This window comes from Macaca fascicularis, chromosome 16 (assembly GCF_037993035.2).
Source record: "Macaca fascicularis isolate 582-1 chromosome 16, T2T-MFA8v1.1".
Classification (NCBI taxonomy): Eukaryota; Metazoa; Chordata; class Mammalia; order Primates; family Cercopithecidae; genus Macaca; species Macaca fascicularis.
In genome coordinates, this window is record NC_088390.1 from 57,393,651 (window position 1) to 57,408,819 (window position 15,169).

The window sequence follows — 15,169 nt, forward strand, 5'->3', positions numbered from 1 at the left end:
TCCCAAAGTGCTGGGATTACAGACGTGAGCCACCGTACCCGGCCACAATAAATTATTTTAAAATTAAAGCATGTACATTGTTTTTTAAGATACAAAGCTATTGCACACTTAATAGACTACAGTGTAATGTAAACATAACTTATATGCACAAGGAAACCAAAAAATTTGTGTGACTTGCTTTATTGAGGTATTTGCTTTATTGTGGTGGTCTGGAGCCGAACCGGCAATATCTCTGAGGTGTGACTGTTCTCTCAGCTTCATCAGGTATAAAGTGGAAAGAGTTTTATTCATGAAGTCACTGAATGAACCATTGCTTGCATTAAAGGAAGATACAGAAGTAGAGTGTTGAGCTTTTTTCTTGAGCTCTTCGTGTATTGCTAAGGCTTGCTTTCTCTGTAATTTTGAGAAAGCTTGCTCCTGATCACTTCAGACATTTAACTTGAGAAAATCTTGTATAAACTAACATTGCTTCTGAGTTATTCTGCTATCATTTCCCTATTTACTAATAGCATTTGAATTAATTCACATTAGAGAAATATGCTTTGTAGCAGAACTCATCTTTAGTCTCTTTTAAAAAGCTATTTTATTGAGTACCATCTTAATCAGTGATTGTGAAAGCCAAATATTTGATTTGATCTTTGCCTCAAGACTGAATTCTTTTTTTTTTTTTTTTTGAGACGGAGTCTCGTCGCCTGGGCTGGAGTGCAGTGGCCAGATCTCAGCTCACTGCAAGCTCCGCCTCCCGGGTTTACGCCATTCTCCTGCCTCAGCCTCCCGAATAGCTGGGACTACAGGCGCCCGCCACCTCGCCCGGCTAGTTTTTTTTTTGTATTTTTTTAGTAGAGACGGGGTTTCACCGTGTTAGCCAGGATGGTCTTGATCTCCTGACCTCGTGATCCGCACGCCTCGGCCTCCCAAAGTGCTGGGATTACAGGCTTGAGCCACCGCGCCCGGCCAAGACTGAATTCTATACAGGCTTTGTAGCTCAAAGATTTCAGTTTTACATTAAGCACTTGCCTCTTCCTCTGCAAATCCCTGACTTTCTGGATTTATTTTATTCTTGATTATAAATTGATCATTATTTTCTGCATTCATCCTTTTCATGTGATAATTTGTTAAATACAACTAACAGTGTTACAATACAACACACTTGTAATAGTCCATTTTCCCACTAGAGCTGTTAGCTCTTGTGGTATATTATCTACCTTCTGGGATAGCTGATAATTTCACTGATCATTTCACCACTGTATAATATAAGTTGCTGATCTTTTAGCCTCCAATAACGTTCCTTGCCTCCTTCCACCCAGCTCCTAAGGCTTTGTCATATATTTTAGGCTTTTTGGTAAGGCAGCACCCTACTTTTGGTGTCTACTCGTAGCAGCTTGGATAAGCCAAATTGTGCTGTGGTAATAAACAATGCAAGATCTCAGTGGCTTTAAAAACACTGTGTGGCTGGGCGCGGTGGCTCACGCCTGTAATTCTAGCACTTTGGGAGGTCGAGGCGGGTGAATCACCTGTGGTTAGGGGTTCAAGACCAGCCTGACCAACATGGTGAAACCCTGTCTCTACTAAAAATACAAAAAAGCTGGGCGTAGTGGTGGGTGTCTGTAGTCCCAGCTATTCAGGAGTCTGAGACAGGAGAATCGCTTGAACCCGGGAGGCAGAGGTTGCAGTGAGCCGAGCCTGGGTGACAGAGTGAGACTCTGTCTCAAAATAAAACAAAACAAAACAAAACAAAAACACCAAGAAAATACACTGCGTCTATCCAGTAGGTTGTCTTAGTTGTTAGGGGACCAGAGAGAGAGCAATCATCACCTGAAAGATTGCTAGCCACTGTGCCAGAAGGAAAAGAGATCTAAAGGATTTCATATTGGTTAGTAAGTGCCCTGCCTCTCCCTGTCACTTCTCATAATATGCTGACCAGAAGTAGTCACAAGACCCCATCCAACTACAGGGAATAGGAGTTGTGGGCGTGGTTTAAAAAGTGTAGCCTAGGCTGGGTGCAGTGGCTCACACGTGTAATCCCAGCACTTTGGGAGGCTGAGGTAGGAGAATTGCTTGAACCCGGGAGGTGGAGTTTGCAGTGAGCTGAGATTGTGCCACTGCACTCTAGCCTGGGTGACAGAGCAAGACTCTGTCTCAAAAAAAAAAAAAAAAATAGCTGGCCATGGTGGTGTGTATAGCCCCAGCTACTCCAGAGGCTGAGACAGGAGAATTGCTCGAACCCAGGAGGCGTAGTTGCAGTAAGCCGAGATTGCACCATGCATTCCAGCTTGGGCGACAGAGCAAGACTCCGTCTCCAAAAAAAAAAAAAAAAAGGTGTAGCCTACCATGTGCCCAGAAAGCTGAGAGTCAGAAATATTTGGAAAATGAATTAATGATTACTCTTTATTTTTTTTCTTTGTCTTTCTGGTTTTTGTTTAACTTCTAGCTTTTGCTAGCTAATTGAATTTTAAATCACTCCTCCCTTACTTAATTTGAGATAATTAATATGAGTTTATTTAAATGATACTCATAGTAGTTCACATTATTTCCATGGGTGAGAAGTTTTGGCACATGTAGAATAAGGTTGCTAGGATTTTCCTACTTAAAATATGAGGGATGAAACTGGTACAAAAAGATAGGCAGTTAAAAGAATAGTTGAGTTTAAATTATTTCAAGGTGTCATTTGTCATAGTAGAAATAGACCATGAGCTTTGGAGTCAGGCAGGCCTGTAGTCAAATACTACGTCTGTCATTTGATAGACTTGTGATCTTAGACAAATTATGTTGCCTCTCTGAGCCATAATTTTACCATTTATAAGTACAAGAAAGTATGAAGGTATCTATTCAGATGTCAGGTAAAACATGGTAGCACTTATTACCACAAATTCCTGAAATTCCATTAAAGCTAAAGTAAAATAATTTTTTTAAAAAAAGAATAAATTCACAAGGAAAAAGAAAATGGAAGAGAAGACAAAGGACTAGTGTAGGAGTGATAGAAATAATTGTGAACTACTCATAGTCATAATATTAGTCATAAATACTGATATTTTTCAAAGTTGTGATATAACTATATTGGGAACATGAGGGAAGAGTTGGGAACAATAAGGTAAAAAAACTAGAGAGCCAGGCGCGGTGGCTCACGCCTGTAATCCCAGCACTTTGGGAGGCTGAGGTGGGCGGATCACGAGGTCAGGAGATCAAGACCATCCTGGCTAACACGTGAAACCCCATGTCTACTAAAAATACAAAAAATTAGCTGGGGGTGGTGGCGGGCGCCTATAGTCCCAGCTACTCGGGAGGCTGAGGCAGGAGAATGGCGTGAACCTGGGAAGCAGAGCTTGCAGTGAGCCGAGATCACGCCACTGCACTCCAGCCTGGGTGACTGAGCGAGACTCTGGCTCAAAAAAAAGGAAAACTAGAGAAAGACAAGGTAATATCTGAAATTGAAATAAAAAGTCCAGAAACAGAAATATAATCAAATTATGTAGAAATATGGAATTAAATGGAGAGAGGGGCAGCTAAAACAGCCTTATTGCCTCCAGGGAATGGGACTGAGGTAAATTGGAGTACGGCCAATACATTTGAATTGTGAAACTATGAATTTTTAAAATGATTATTTTGATAAAAATTGAATTTAAAAACCAGTCCCACCAGTCTGGGTAACATAGGGAGACCCTATCTCTAAAAATTTTTTTTTTAATTAGCTGGGTGTGGTGGCACATGCCTGTGGTCCTAGCTGTTTAGGAGGCTGAGGTGGAAGGATCACTTGAGCCCAGAAGGTTGAGGCTGCAGTGAGCCATGATTGCACCACTGGACTCCAGCCTGGGCAACGGAGTGAGACCCTGTCTTCCCCCCCGCCCTTCCAGATGGAATCTAGCTCTGTTGCCAGGCTGGAGTGCAGTGGCACCATCTCAGCTCACTACAATCTCCACCTCCCAGGTTCAAGCGATTCTCCTGCCTCAGCCTCCTGAGTAGCTGGGATTACAGGCACGCGCCGCTATGCTCAGCTAATTTTTGGATTTTCAGTGGAAACGGGGTTTCACCATGTTGACCAGGATGGTCTTGATCTCCTGACCTCGTGATCCGATTACCTCGGCCTCCCAAAGTGCCAGGATTACAGGCATGAGCCACAGCACCTGGCCCGAGACCCGGTCTTAAAAAAGAAATCAACCCCACAGTTTTGTGGTGGATATTAAATAATGAACAATAAAAACTATTATAGTGCCTATGTCCATAGCAGGCATTTAATAAACACTAATTTCCAGCCAGGCGTGGTGGCTCACGCCTGTAATCCCAGCACTTTGGGAGGCCGAGGCGGGCGGATCACAAGGTCAGGAGATCGAGACCACAGTGAAACCCCTTCTCTACTAAAAATACAAAAAATTAGCCGGGCGCGGTGTCGAACGCCTGTAGTCCCAGCTACTCAGGAGGCTGAGGCAGGAGAATGGCGTGAACCCGGGAGGCGGAGCTTGCAGTGAGCCGAGATCACACCACTGCACTCCAGCCTGGGCGACAGAGCAAGAATCCGTCTCAAAAAAAAAAAAAAAAAAAAAAAAAAAAAAAAAAAAACAAAACTAATTTCCTTCCTTTTGTCAATTGTTGTTTACAGTGATATTCATACGACTCAGAGGATAGGTGGGTTGGCTAAATAGCAATGTGAGTATGTCACTAAGCAAATTATATGCCCTTCTAAGCTTTTTAAAAATTAATATTGGATGGTTTTATTTTTCTTGGAAACATATCAACTTGATGGGTATGGTTTCTTAGAATTTAGACTCCTGTGCAACTGACACATAAAAAAATCACCCACTTACTGAGTGGGTGAAGTGAGCTATGCACAGAACAAATGTTAAAATATTTGACAACTTTGAAATTACTCCAATAAACCTGAAAACAATTATATTTATACCTAGATTATAAAGTATTTAAGGCCAAGGACATTTTTCTTCTCTTCTATAGTTATGTCAATTAGCTATTTTATTTCCAGGGACCACAGTGCCTACCCCACTACCACCTTTGTTCTGTGAGCTCTCACTGTGGTGGACATGTGATTGATGTTGAAAGAAAGTCAGCCAATATAAAGCTGTTCTGTGTTTCATGCCCAACACATTGTAAACTAGACTGTAAAGGTCTTGTGGATAGAGACCATATGTTTTGCCATATCAGCATATTCCGTAGTATCTAGGAAAATGAATGCTGTGCAATATTATTTTATTCATCAAATATATACTGTATGCTAGATACTGTGCTAAGCTCTGAGGATATCTCAGTGAACTGGACAGATGTGGCTTTTGCTGTTGTAAAATTTATAGTCTAACAGAAAATGTTTATGAATTCCTGTAATCAAAATAATGGCCCATACTGAAACATTTAAGCAGTTAAAAGCATTGTGTATGTAAAGAGTTTAATAATTTTGGCCGGGTGTGGTGGTTCATGCTTGTAATCCCAGCACTTTGGGAGCCCGAGGTGGGTGGATCACGAGGTCAGGAGTTCAAGACCAGCCTGGCCAAGATGGTGAAACCCCGTCTGTACTAAAAATACAAAAATTAGCCCAGCGTGGTGGCAGCTGCCTGTAATCCCAACTACTTAGGAGGCTAAGGCAGGGAAATCGCTTGAACCCGGGCAGCAGAGGTTGCAGTAAGCCAAGACTGCACTACTGTACTACTGCACTCCAGCCTGGGTGACAGAGTGAGACTCCATCTCTAAATAATAATAATATTTAATAATTATTATTATTTAAGCTATGTTTCTTGTGATTTAAATTCATGCTATAAAAAGGAAATAGTGGTATTATCTGATGTTTTTTCCTCTTTGCTTTTCTTTGTAGATAAGATGCTCCCAAGTCCCTTGCAGCTCTCTTCAGAAGAAAAATCACTAGTGCTCTGCTCTTGCCGTAATACCAAACCTTTTTGACTCATGCTTTGGTGCTGCAACACTGGAAGAATTGCACACAATTTCCAGGAATATCTTTTTTTCATTTGAGTGATTCTTTGTGGATGAAAAAGATTTGAGTCTTAATAATTACCTTGTTTTAAAGCTATTTTCTTTATAGTCTGAACTGCTTAATAAATTGGGCCACTTACCAATGAGCCACACAGCCAGTTCTTGTCAGGAACTGGTTGAAAACTGTGCTGTGCATGTAGCAGGAATGGCACAAGAAGATAGCCGTCGTGGTCAAGTGCCATCTTCCTTTTATCATGGTGCCAACCAAGAACTTGACCTGTCCACCAAAGTGTACAAAAGGGAGTCAGGAAGTCCTTATTCTGTGTTAGTGGACACCAAGATGAGCAAGCCACATCTCCATGAAACAGAAGAACAGCCGTATTTCAGGGAGACAAGAGCAGTGTCTGACGTGCATGCTGTTAAGGAAGACCGGGAGAATTCTGATGACACAGAAGAGGAAGAGGAAGAAGTCTCTTACAAAAGGGAGCAGATCATAGTGGAGGTAAACCTTAATAATCAAACATTAAATGTGTCTAAAGGGGAAAAGGGTGTCTCTTCTCAGTCCAAAGAGACTCCTGTTCTTAAGACAAGCAGTGAGGAGGAAGAGGAAGAGAGTGAGGAAGAGGCCACAGATGACAGCAATGACTATGGAGAGAATGAAAAGCAGAAGAAAAAGGAGAAGATAGTAGAGAAAGTCAGCGTTACACAAAGGAGAACCAGGAGAGCTGCCTCTGTTGCCGCAGCTACCACTTCCCCTACTCCCAGAACTACAAGAGGTCGTAGGAAGAGTGTAGAGCCACCTAAGCGTAAGAAGCGGGCCACAAAGGAGCCCAAAGCACCAGTCCAGAAAGCTAAGTGTGAAGAGAAAGAGACTCTGACCTGTGAGAAGTGCCCCAGGGTATTTAACACTCGCTGGTACCTGGAGAAGCACATGAACGTTACTCACAGGCGCATGCAGATTTGTGATAAATGTGGCAAGAAGTTTGTCCTGGAAAGTGAGCTGTCCCTTCACCAGCAAACAGACTGTGAAAAAAACATTCAGGTAGGTTTCATCACCGAGAGGGCAAACTTTTCAGGATAAAACCTGGCTGTTCAGATTCATCTGGTATCCGCCCAAGAGAATAAATACAATAGAGGCTGAAGGGACAGATTTCACCAATTTATCATTTGAAAAGCTCCTGCTTTGGTCTTTTCTAAACCAAGGCTTTTATTTCGAAAGCATTAAATTTGACGCTGGACTAGTGGGAACCCAGGCACACTGGAAGGGGGATCTGTTATAGTTGATTGACCAGGAGGTTAAAATCAACACCAACTTTGCACTGAGATTCACTGTTGTAGGACATGTAATAGAATTCATTCTGGCATCTTCTCTGTGGAGGTAGGAGTTACTGATTAAAGGTTAGGAGTAGAGAAAGGTCCCTTTCTGGGTTTATAATGATGCCAGATTCTAGTACAGCTGATGGGGACAAAAACCATCATGACTCAGACCGGTGGAAATGGAAGATCTTCAGCAGTGAGTTTGCTTTTACCATTGGAGAGATGACAACACTAAATTTGCCAAGAGGCTGAGCCCATGGGAATATGCAAACTTTAAGCAGAGGCTGAGCTGGTTGAAAATGTTGCCCACCTGGCACTAGGTTTACATAATGCCACTGTACAGTATTGTTAAGGTAACAAAATAATGGTATTCAAACCAGGTTGGTGTCGTGAAAGGACTATATTGTGATAGGTTAAAGAGGTATGCTAATTATATTATGTCAAATGGATTGCAGTTATATTGGTTTGCACATGTGAATGCATATTTATGAATATAAGAGGTAAGTCTATTCATGTCTCCATAAGATATGTAACAGAAATATTTTGTACCATATTTAAGCTAAACTTATAAAGGATAAATTGTGTTGGTTTGTTTTGTTTTTTGGTGTGCTTCTAATATTGGTAGTTACTTTTTAAGTTTCACTTTTCTTTCATTGCTTTTAATCAACAACTGAGATCATTGCTCTACTTTAAAGAGTTTTAAAAAATGGAAATTGCATTTGCTAAAAATTCACCGCTTTTGATTCATCAGTTGTGACTTGATCTCCGACACGCTGGGTAAATAAAAGAAGACTGAGTCATGGAGCCCATATCCTCCGGTAACTGCCAGTGCCCTGGCTTGGATAGGAGTTGTCTGCAACACTTCAGGCCAAAGGGAGTGTGGTGCACTGCTGCGTGTTAGGGAGTGTGGTGCACTGCTGCGCGCTAGGGAGTGTGGTGCCCTGCTGTACACTAGGGAGTGTGGTGCCCTGCTGTGTGCTAGGGAGTGTGGTGCACTGCTGCACTCTAGGGGTCAAACTTGGATTCTGTAATGATCTGTTACTGAAAGTGTTCTTGATCTTTATATATAGGTTTTGTGGGGTGTTTTTTTTTTTTAAACTTAAATCTGTTTAAGTTACAGAAAAGAAAACATTTAATAAATACTTTTTGTGTGTGACTTTCCTCACGATTCTTCATGATACTACTTTTAAATTTGTGTTTTAAGTTTTGTGGATTCTGCTAAATGAACTTCATTCAAATTCCTAAAGAACACTGTACTTTGTTCTTACGTATAGATCCTAATAATCCTGATGACCTGGTAACAAGTAAAAACTAAAACCCCAGGCTGGGCATGGTGGCTCACACCTGTAATCCTAGCACTTTGGGAGGCCAAGACGGGTGGATCACCTGAGGTCAGGAGTTCGAGACCAGCCTTACCAACATGGAGAAACCCCGTCTCTATTAAAAATACAAAATTAGCCAGGCATGGTGGCGCATGCCTGTAATCCCAGCTACTCGGGAGGCTGAGGCAGGAGAATCGCTTGAACCTGGGAGGCAGAGGTTGCAATGAGCCGAGATCGCACCACTGCATTCCATCCTGGATGACAGAGCGAGACTGTGTCTCCAAAAAAAAAAAAAACAAGAGAAACTAAAACCCTGCCCTAAGGCTGGGTGCAGTGGCTCACGCCTGTAGTCTCAGCACTTTGGGAGGGTTGCCTGAGCCCAGGAGATTGATCCTGCAGTAAGCCATGATAGCACCACTACATTCCAGCCTGAGCAGCAGAGTGAGACTGTCTAAACAACAACAAAAAACCTGCCCTACAAAATGTCTGATAGTAGTAGTCTGTCCTTTTCTAGAGCATTTTCCAACCAGAGGTTTATATTTTAACTCTTAGAGTTCTTGTTTCCTGAAGTGACAATGATGTTTAGAGAGATCTTTATTTACAGTGAATTATTTACATGTTCCCCCATAAGTGTCCAAAAGCCTAATGATTACCAACAGCTTTCTAGTATTGTTTTGCTTTAACTAGAAATACTCTGATACACATGATGCCTAATATTACAGGCTATTAATGATTCATGATACAAGAAGCTAGGCAGTGTAGCATGTGTTTTCTACAGATTCTTGCAAGAGAGCTCTGGAACTGGTCTATAAGGGAAAAGGGATAGACTTTAGTTAATTAAAGTTTAGACCAAAAAAAACTTTTTAAAAATTTTTTAAGAGTGAGGCTGGGTGCAATAGTTCACACCTGTAATCTCAGCACTTTGGGAGGCCGAGGCAGGCAGATCACGAGGTCAGGAGTTTGAGACCAGCCTGGCCAACATTGTGAAACCTCGTCTCTACTAAAAATACAAAAATTAGCCAGGCATGGTGGCACTGGCTACTCGGGAGGCTGAGGCAAGAGAATCGCTTGAACCTGGGAGGTGGAGGTTGTGGTGAGCCGAGATCACGCCACTGCACTCCAACCTGGGTGACAGAGTGAGACTCCATCTCAAAATAATAATAATAATTTAAAAAGAGAGAGTGATACTAAGAGTTTAGAGGGTATATTCTGCCAGAGGGAAGTGTTTGAAATTGTAAATTAGATTTGGGGAAATATAATAACATTTCAATTATTAATGTTAATAAATGCTCCAAATGCATTTTTTTTTTTTTTTTTTTCCTGAGACAGTCTCGCTCTGTTGGCCCGGCTGGAATATAGTGGCGCGATCTTGGCTCACCACAATCTCCGCCTCCCAGGTTCAAGCAATTCTCCTGCCTCAGCCTCCCGAGTAGCTGGGATTACAGGCATGCGCCACCATGCCTGGCTAATTTTGTATTTTTAGTAGAGATGGGATTTCTCCATGTTGGCCAGGCTGGTCTCAAATTCCTGACCTCAGGTGATCCACCCGTCTTGACCTCCCAAAGTGCTGGGATTACAGGCGTGAGCCACTGCGCCTGGCTCCAAATGCATTTTCTAAGGCGTAAGAACATTTTTATATTTCTACATACCTATAATACCTATACCACTAATATGTATTTTGTTTCTTGTCTTTATTATACTAATTTAAAATTAGTATATATTCTCTGGTAAACCCTTACTAACTGATGTGGAGGAGGCAGCCACATTTGCTTAATACATATATTTTTAAAACTTGAATCTCTTGCAACTTCTGTTTAAAAATAAAAAAGCTTGGCTGGGCGTGGTGACTCATGCCTATAATCCCAGTACTTTGGGAGGCCGAGGCAGATGGATCACGAGGTCAGAAGATCGAGATCACCCTGGCAACACGGTGAAACCCCGTCTCTACTAAAAATACAAAAAAATTAGCTGGGCGTGGTAGTGCCCGCCTGTAATCCTGGCTACTTGGGAGGCTGAGGCAGGAGAATCACTTGAACATTGCTTGATGTTAGTGGAACTTTCCACTTTTTGTCTTAGTTTTTGCCATTGTTTTCATACTCCCAAAGAGTGTCTAAAAGATGCATCTTAGAAAAAGAGAACATACAGATGTTGGTGTTGGAATCTGGGCTCTGTGGAAGAATAGCATTTATCTGAATTCTGGCCTTGTGCCATGAACCTGAAGCACATCCGTTTCATCTGCCAGTAGGCTGGTATGGCATTCTGTAAGCCCCTATAAATATTATTTCTATTTATCCTGCTCAGTGTGTTTCCTGTAACAAATCGTTCAAGAAACTCTGGTCCCTTCATGAGCATATCAAGATCGTCCATGGATATGCAGAAAAGAAATTTTCCTGTGAAATTTGTGAGAAGAAATTCTATACCATGGCTCATGTGCGGAAACACATGGTTGGTAAGTTTTTCTGCTTTTCTCTCATACCTATAATTTTCCCTTGCTCTTCTGTGTACTTTATGCCTTGGGTTGGGCAGAATATGAGGAATTGCCCTAATCAGTTTTGACCTGTTGAAACTGAATGCAATATGTCTTCAGTAAGTATCACCAAATTGGATGGTATAGTCTTCCACACCCAGATTTCTTTTCAACATTATTTTTCTCTTCAGATATTACTATTATAGCCTCACAAAGGCCTGGTGTGGTGGCTTGCGCCTGTAATCCCAGCACTTTGGGAGGCTGAGGCAGGCAAATCACATGAAGTCAGGAGTTTGAAACCAGTCTAGCCAACATGGTGAAACCCTGTCTCTACTAAAAATACAAAAATTAGCTGGGTGTGGTGGCGCATGCCTGTAATCCCAGCTACTCGGGAGGCTGAGGCAGGATAATCACTTGAATCCGGGGGGTGGAGGTTGCAGCGAGCCAAGATCGCACCACTGCACTCCGGCCTGTGCGACAGAGCAAGACTCCATGTCAGGAAAAAAAAAAAAAAAAAAGGCTTACAAATCAGTGTAGAAAATTAGGAGGGCATATTTGCTTTACAGTAGGATACATTTTTAGTTTGAGCTTTTTGGTGGATTTGTTTTGACACTAAGTACATTCTGTGTTGCAGCACACACAAAAGACATGCCATTTACATGTGAAACCTGTGGAAAATCATTCAAACGCAGTATGTCACTCAAGGTGCACTCCTTGCAGCATTCTGGAGAGAAGCCCTTCAGATGCGAGGTAAGGAATGTGCTACCTACAGGCCCAGGCCTAGGGGTTAGTTTTTGCATAGATGACGGACCAGTGAGAGAGGTATGCTGGAGCAGGAGGCACAAAGCTGCCTTCCACAGAACCTTCTGAGCTCGGTGTGTTCTGAGCTCGGTGTGTGCTGTCACTGCCTGAGCTTGGTGTGTGCTGTCACTGCAAGGTAGAAAAATGTCACTTTTAACGCACTGTTAACTCTTAGATTAGGTTAACTTAGAAGTAACACACAATGACTTATTTTTCTTTTCTCAGTGATTCTGAGAAGTCGAGTATACTTCAATGTTAATTTTGTGAGAAAATTTCCCTTTTATTAGTAACTCACCTGCAGAAATATAGCAAAGCCAAATAGCTGACACAAGCAGGTTCTATTTTGAGTATGAAAAATAAGCCTAATATCAGAGACTATGTTAGGGTGGGCTCAGGTAAAGCTATTATGCTTGGCATTCAAAAATCTCCAACTGTGTCCAATGCAGAACTGTGACGAAAGGTTTCAGTACAAGTACCAGCTACGCTCCCACATGAGCATTCATATTGGGCACAAACAGTTCATGTGCCAGTGGTGTGGCAAGGATTTCAACATGAAGCAGTACTTCGACGAACACATGAAAACACACACTGGTAAGAATTTCTTGGGAAAGATACAGATAATGTCTCAAGCACTTGTTGATCATCTGTGGGTCTGTTTTTTAAAAAAATCAAAACCACAAATTTGCATATGAAGCAAAAATCTCACTTTAAATAAACCTAATATGTAAAAATGTAGATTAGTAATACTGAAAAATTTAGCTCTAATAACTGATTGTTTAAAAAAGAATTGTTTGCGAGTGCCTTTTAACTTTGAGCTCTTTTAAGACAATGAGGTCTTTGCATGGGGTTCAGGAACTCCTGAAATTCTATGAAACTTGTTTTGTGTATGTGCATACGTTATTTTCCTAAGGAAAGGGTTCTGGAACTTACAAGGATGGAGGACACTGATTGCTTTAATAGAATACCCTTCTCTCTGTTTTTTCTTTCTTTCTTTTTTTTTTTTTTTTTAAAGACAGGGTCTTGCTTCCATTACTCAGGCTGGAGGGCAGTGGCGCAGTCTCAGCTCGCTGCAGCCTCTACCTCCCAGGCTCAAGCCATCCTCCCACCTTAGCCAACCAAGTAGCTGGGACCACAGGTGCACGCCACCATAGCTGGCTAATTTTTGTATTTTTTGTAGAGACAGGGTTTCACCATGTTGCCCAGGCTGGTCTCTCCTGGGCTCAAGCGATCTGCCTGCGATCAGTCTCCCAAAGTGCTGGAATTACAGGTGTGAGCCACCAAGACAGCCCCTCTCAGTGTTCTTAAAGTTTGATTTTACATGATTTACAAAAATTCACTACTTTTCAGGAACACATCCATTCCGTGAGGTTAATTAATATTTTAACCACTTTGTGGTTTTAGGAGCATATGTTCCATAGCATGGATTTGAGTCTTACAAGCATTTGATTATCCTGCTTCCAGGGAACTGGCTAAAATAATAGCTCCCCTATAAACACTATCATTGTATCTCAGTCTAAACTTGATGTTCTGGGATTAGTCATCTTCGCATAAATTGAACAAGATGAAACATTTTTCAGGTTTCTAAATAAAATATAATGACAGGATTCCAGGTTCCATTAGTCTACAGAGTAGTGAAGCTAGAAAGAACAACAGAGATTATCTTGCTTAGCCTGCTGTTCTTTTTGCTTAACTAGTGGTGAGGAAATTCTGCCCATGGCTGGATCTCTTTAGTTCTCAGTTCTCTGTTGAAGCCCAAAGAAAAACGCCTACCTAGTGGGCTTCATTCTCATTCAGAACAGAGCACCTTCAGATTTTAAGGATTTTTAGTCTAGATGAAGAGTCATGAAAGCAGTTTAATTAGTTAAATTAGACCTGAAAAGAAAATGATAACTTTGCAGATATAGCCAAGTGGATGGCAGGATACATCAGAATAGTTAACAGATTCTCCTTATAATTTGGTGGCTCTTGGATAGGCTCTTAGTTCTAATGTCATTTTTAGGGTTCAGGTTTTTTTGTGTGTGATACGGCAAGAAAACATGGAACTAAACAGAGTGTAAGTTTTGGGGGGTTTTTTGGTTTTCTTTCTTTCTTTCTTTCTTTTTTTCCTAGATGGAGTCTCGCTCTGTCACCCAGACTGAGTGCAGTGGCACGATCTTGGCTCACTGCAGTGCCACGATCTTGGCTCACTGCAACCTCCACCTCCCAGGGTTCAAGTGATTCTCCTGCCCCAGCCTCCTGAGTAGCTGATACTACACGCGTTCACCACCACGCCTAATTTTTTTTTTTTTTTTTTTTTTTTTAGTAAAGACAGGGTTTCACCATATTGGTGAGGCCAGTCTAGAACTCCTGACCTCAAATGATCCACCTGCCTCGGCCTCCCAAAGTGCTGGGATTACAGGCGTGAGCCACCACCCCTGGCCAGAACATAAGTTTTTTGTGAAGGTGGAAGTTGTGTCATATTCACACACACTGCTTGGCACATAGATGCTTGGTAAATGTCACAGAATTGAAAGGAACCTCTAGCACTTAAGTCTCTGCCTCTGCATCCCCCTTATCTTACCTGCCTGTCTCCCTGTGTGCTTTTCTCCCCATTCCTTCCTCCCTCTTTCTCCTGTATTTCTTTGTTTCTTCTCCTTTGTCATTTTTTTCTTTGGACCCTTAAATGTTCATAATGTGAAACTGAAGTGTTTCTTTCATGATTATTTTAGTTATTGTATAAATTTGTTGAGTATTCATCTTTGATCAAATAGGCAAACTGAATACTTCTTGTTTCTTCTAAAGCAATACAACTACCTAAATTCCCACCCCCTAAAAAATTATTATTATTGTTATTATTATTATTATTCAGACGGAGTCTTTCTCTGTCACCCAGGCTGGAGTGCAGTGGTGTGACCTCCACTCACTGCAACCTCCACCTTCCAGGTTCAAGCAATTTTCCTGCCTCAGCCTCCCAAGTAGGTGGGACTACAGGTGCACACCACCATGCCTGGCTAATTTGTGTATTTTTAATAGAGATGGGGTTTCACCATGTTGGCCAGGCTGTTCTTGAACTCCTGACCTCAGGTGATCCACCTGCCTTGGCTTCCCAAAGTGCTAGGATTACAGGCATGAGCTACCATGCCCAGTCCCCCAAATTTTTATCTTTCTCATTAAAGGTGTAATTCATATACACCTGGACGTGGTGGCTCACGCCTGTAATGCCAGCACTTTGGGAGGCCAAGGCAGGTGAATCTCTTGAGCCCAGAGGTTCAAGACCAGCCTGGGCAACATGGCAAAACCCCAGCTCTGCAAAAATACAAAAGTTAGCCATGGGTGGTGACACACGCTTGTGGTC

General features: G+C 41.9%; 1 protein-coding gene across 7 annotated transcripts in view; it reads left to right on the forward strand.

Moving 5' to 3' along the window:
- ZNF652 (zinc finger protein 652) overlaps positions 1-15,169 on the forward strand; it is a 96,010-nt gene that overhangs the window by 40,176 nt on the left and 40,665 nt on the right. For 4 of the 7 annotated variants that reach the window (XM_074019370.1, XM_005583613.5, XM_015438227.4 and 1 more), the window contains exons 2-5: positions 5,813-6,970; positions 10,869-11,016; positions 11,669-11,784; positions 12,282-12,426. In XM_074019370.1, the coding sequence (XP_073875471.1) occupies positions 6,071-6,970; positions 10,869-11,016; positions 11,669-11,784; positions 12,282-12,426 (1,309 nt within the window). In that variant the 5' untranslated portion in view covers positions 5,813-6,070. The remainder of the gene's footprint in view (positions 1-5,812; positions 6,971-10,868; positions 11,017-11,668; positions 11,785-12,281; positions 12,427-15,169) is intronic. The other 3 variants (XM_074019371.1, XM_045374969.3, XM_074019372.1) reach the window with 3 other exon arrangements.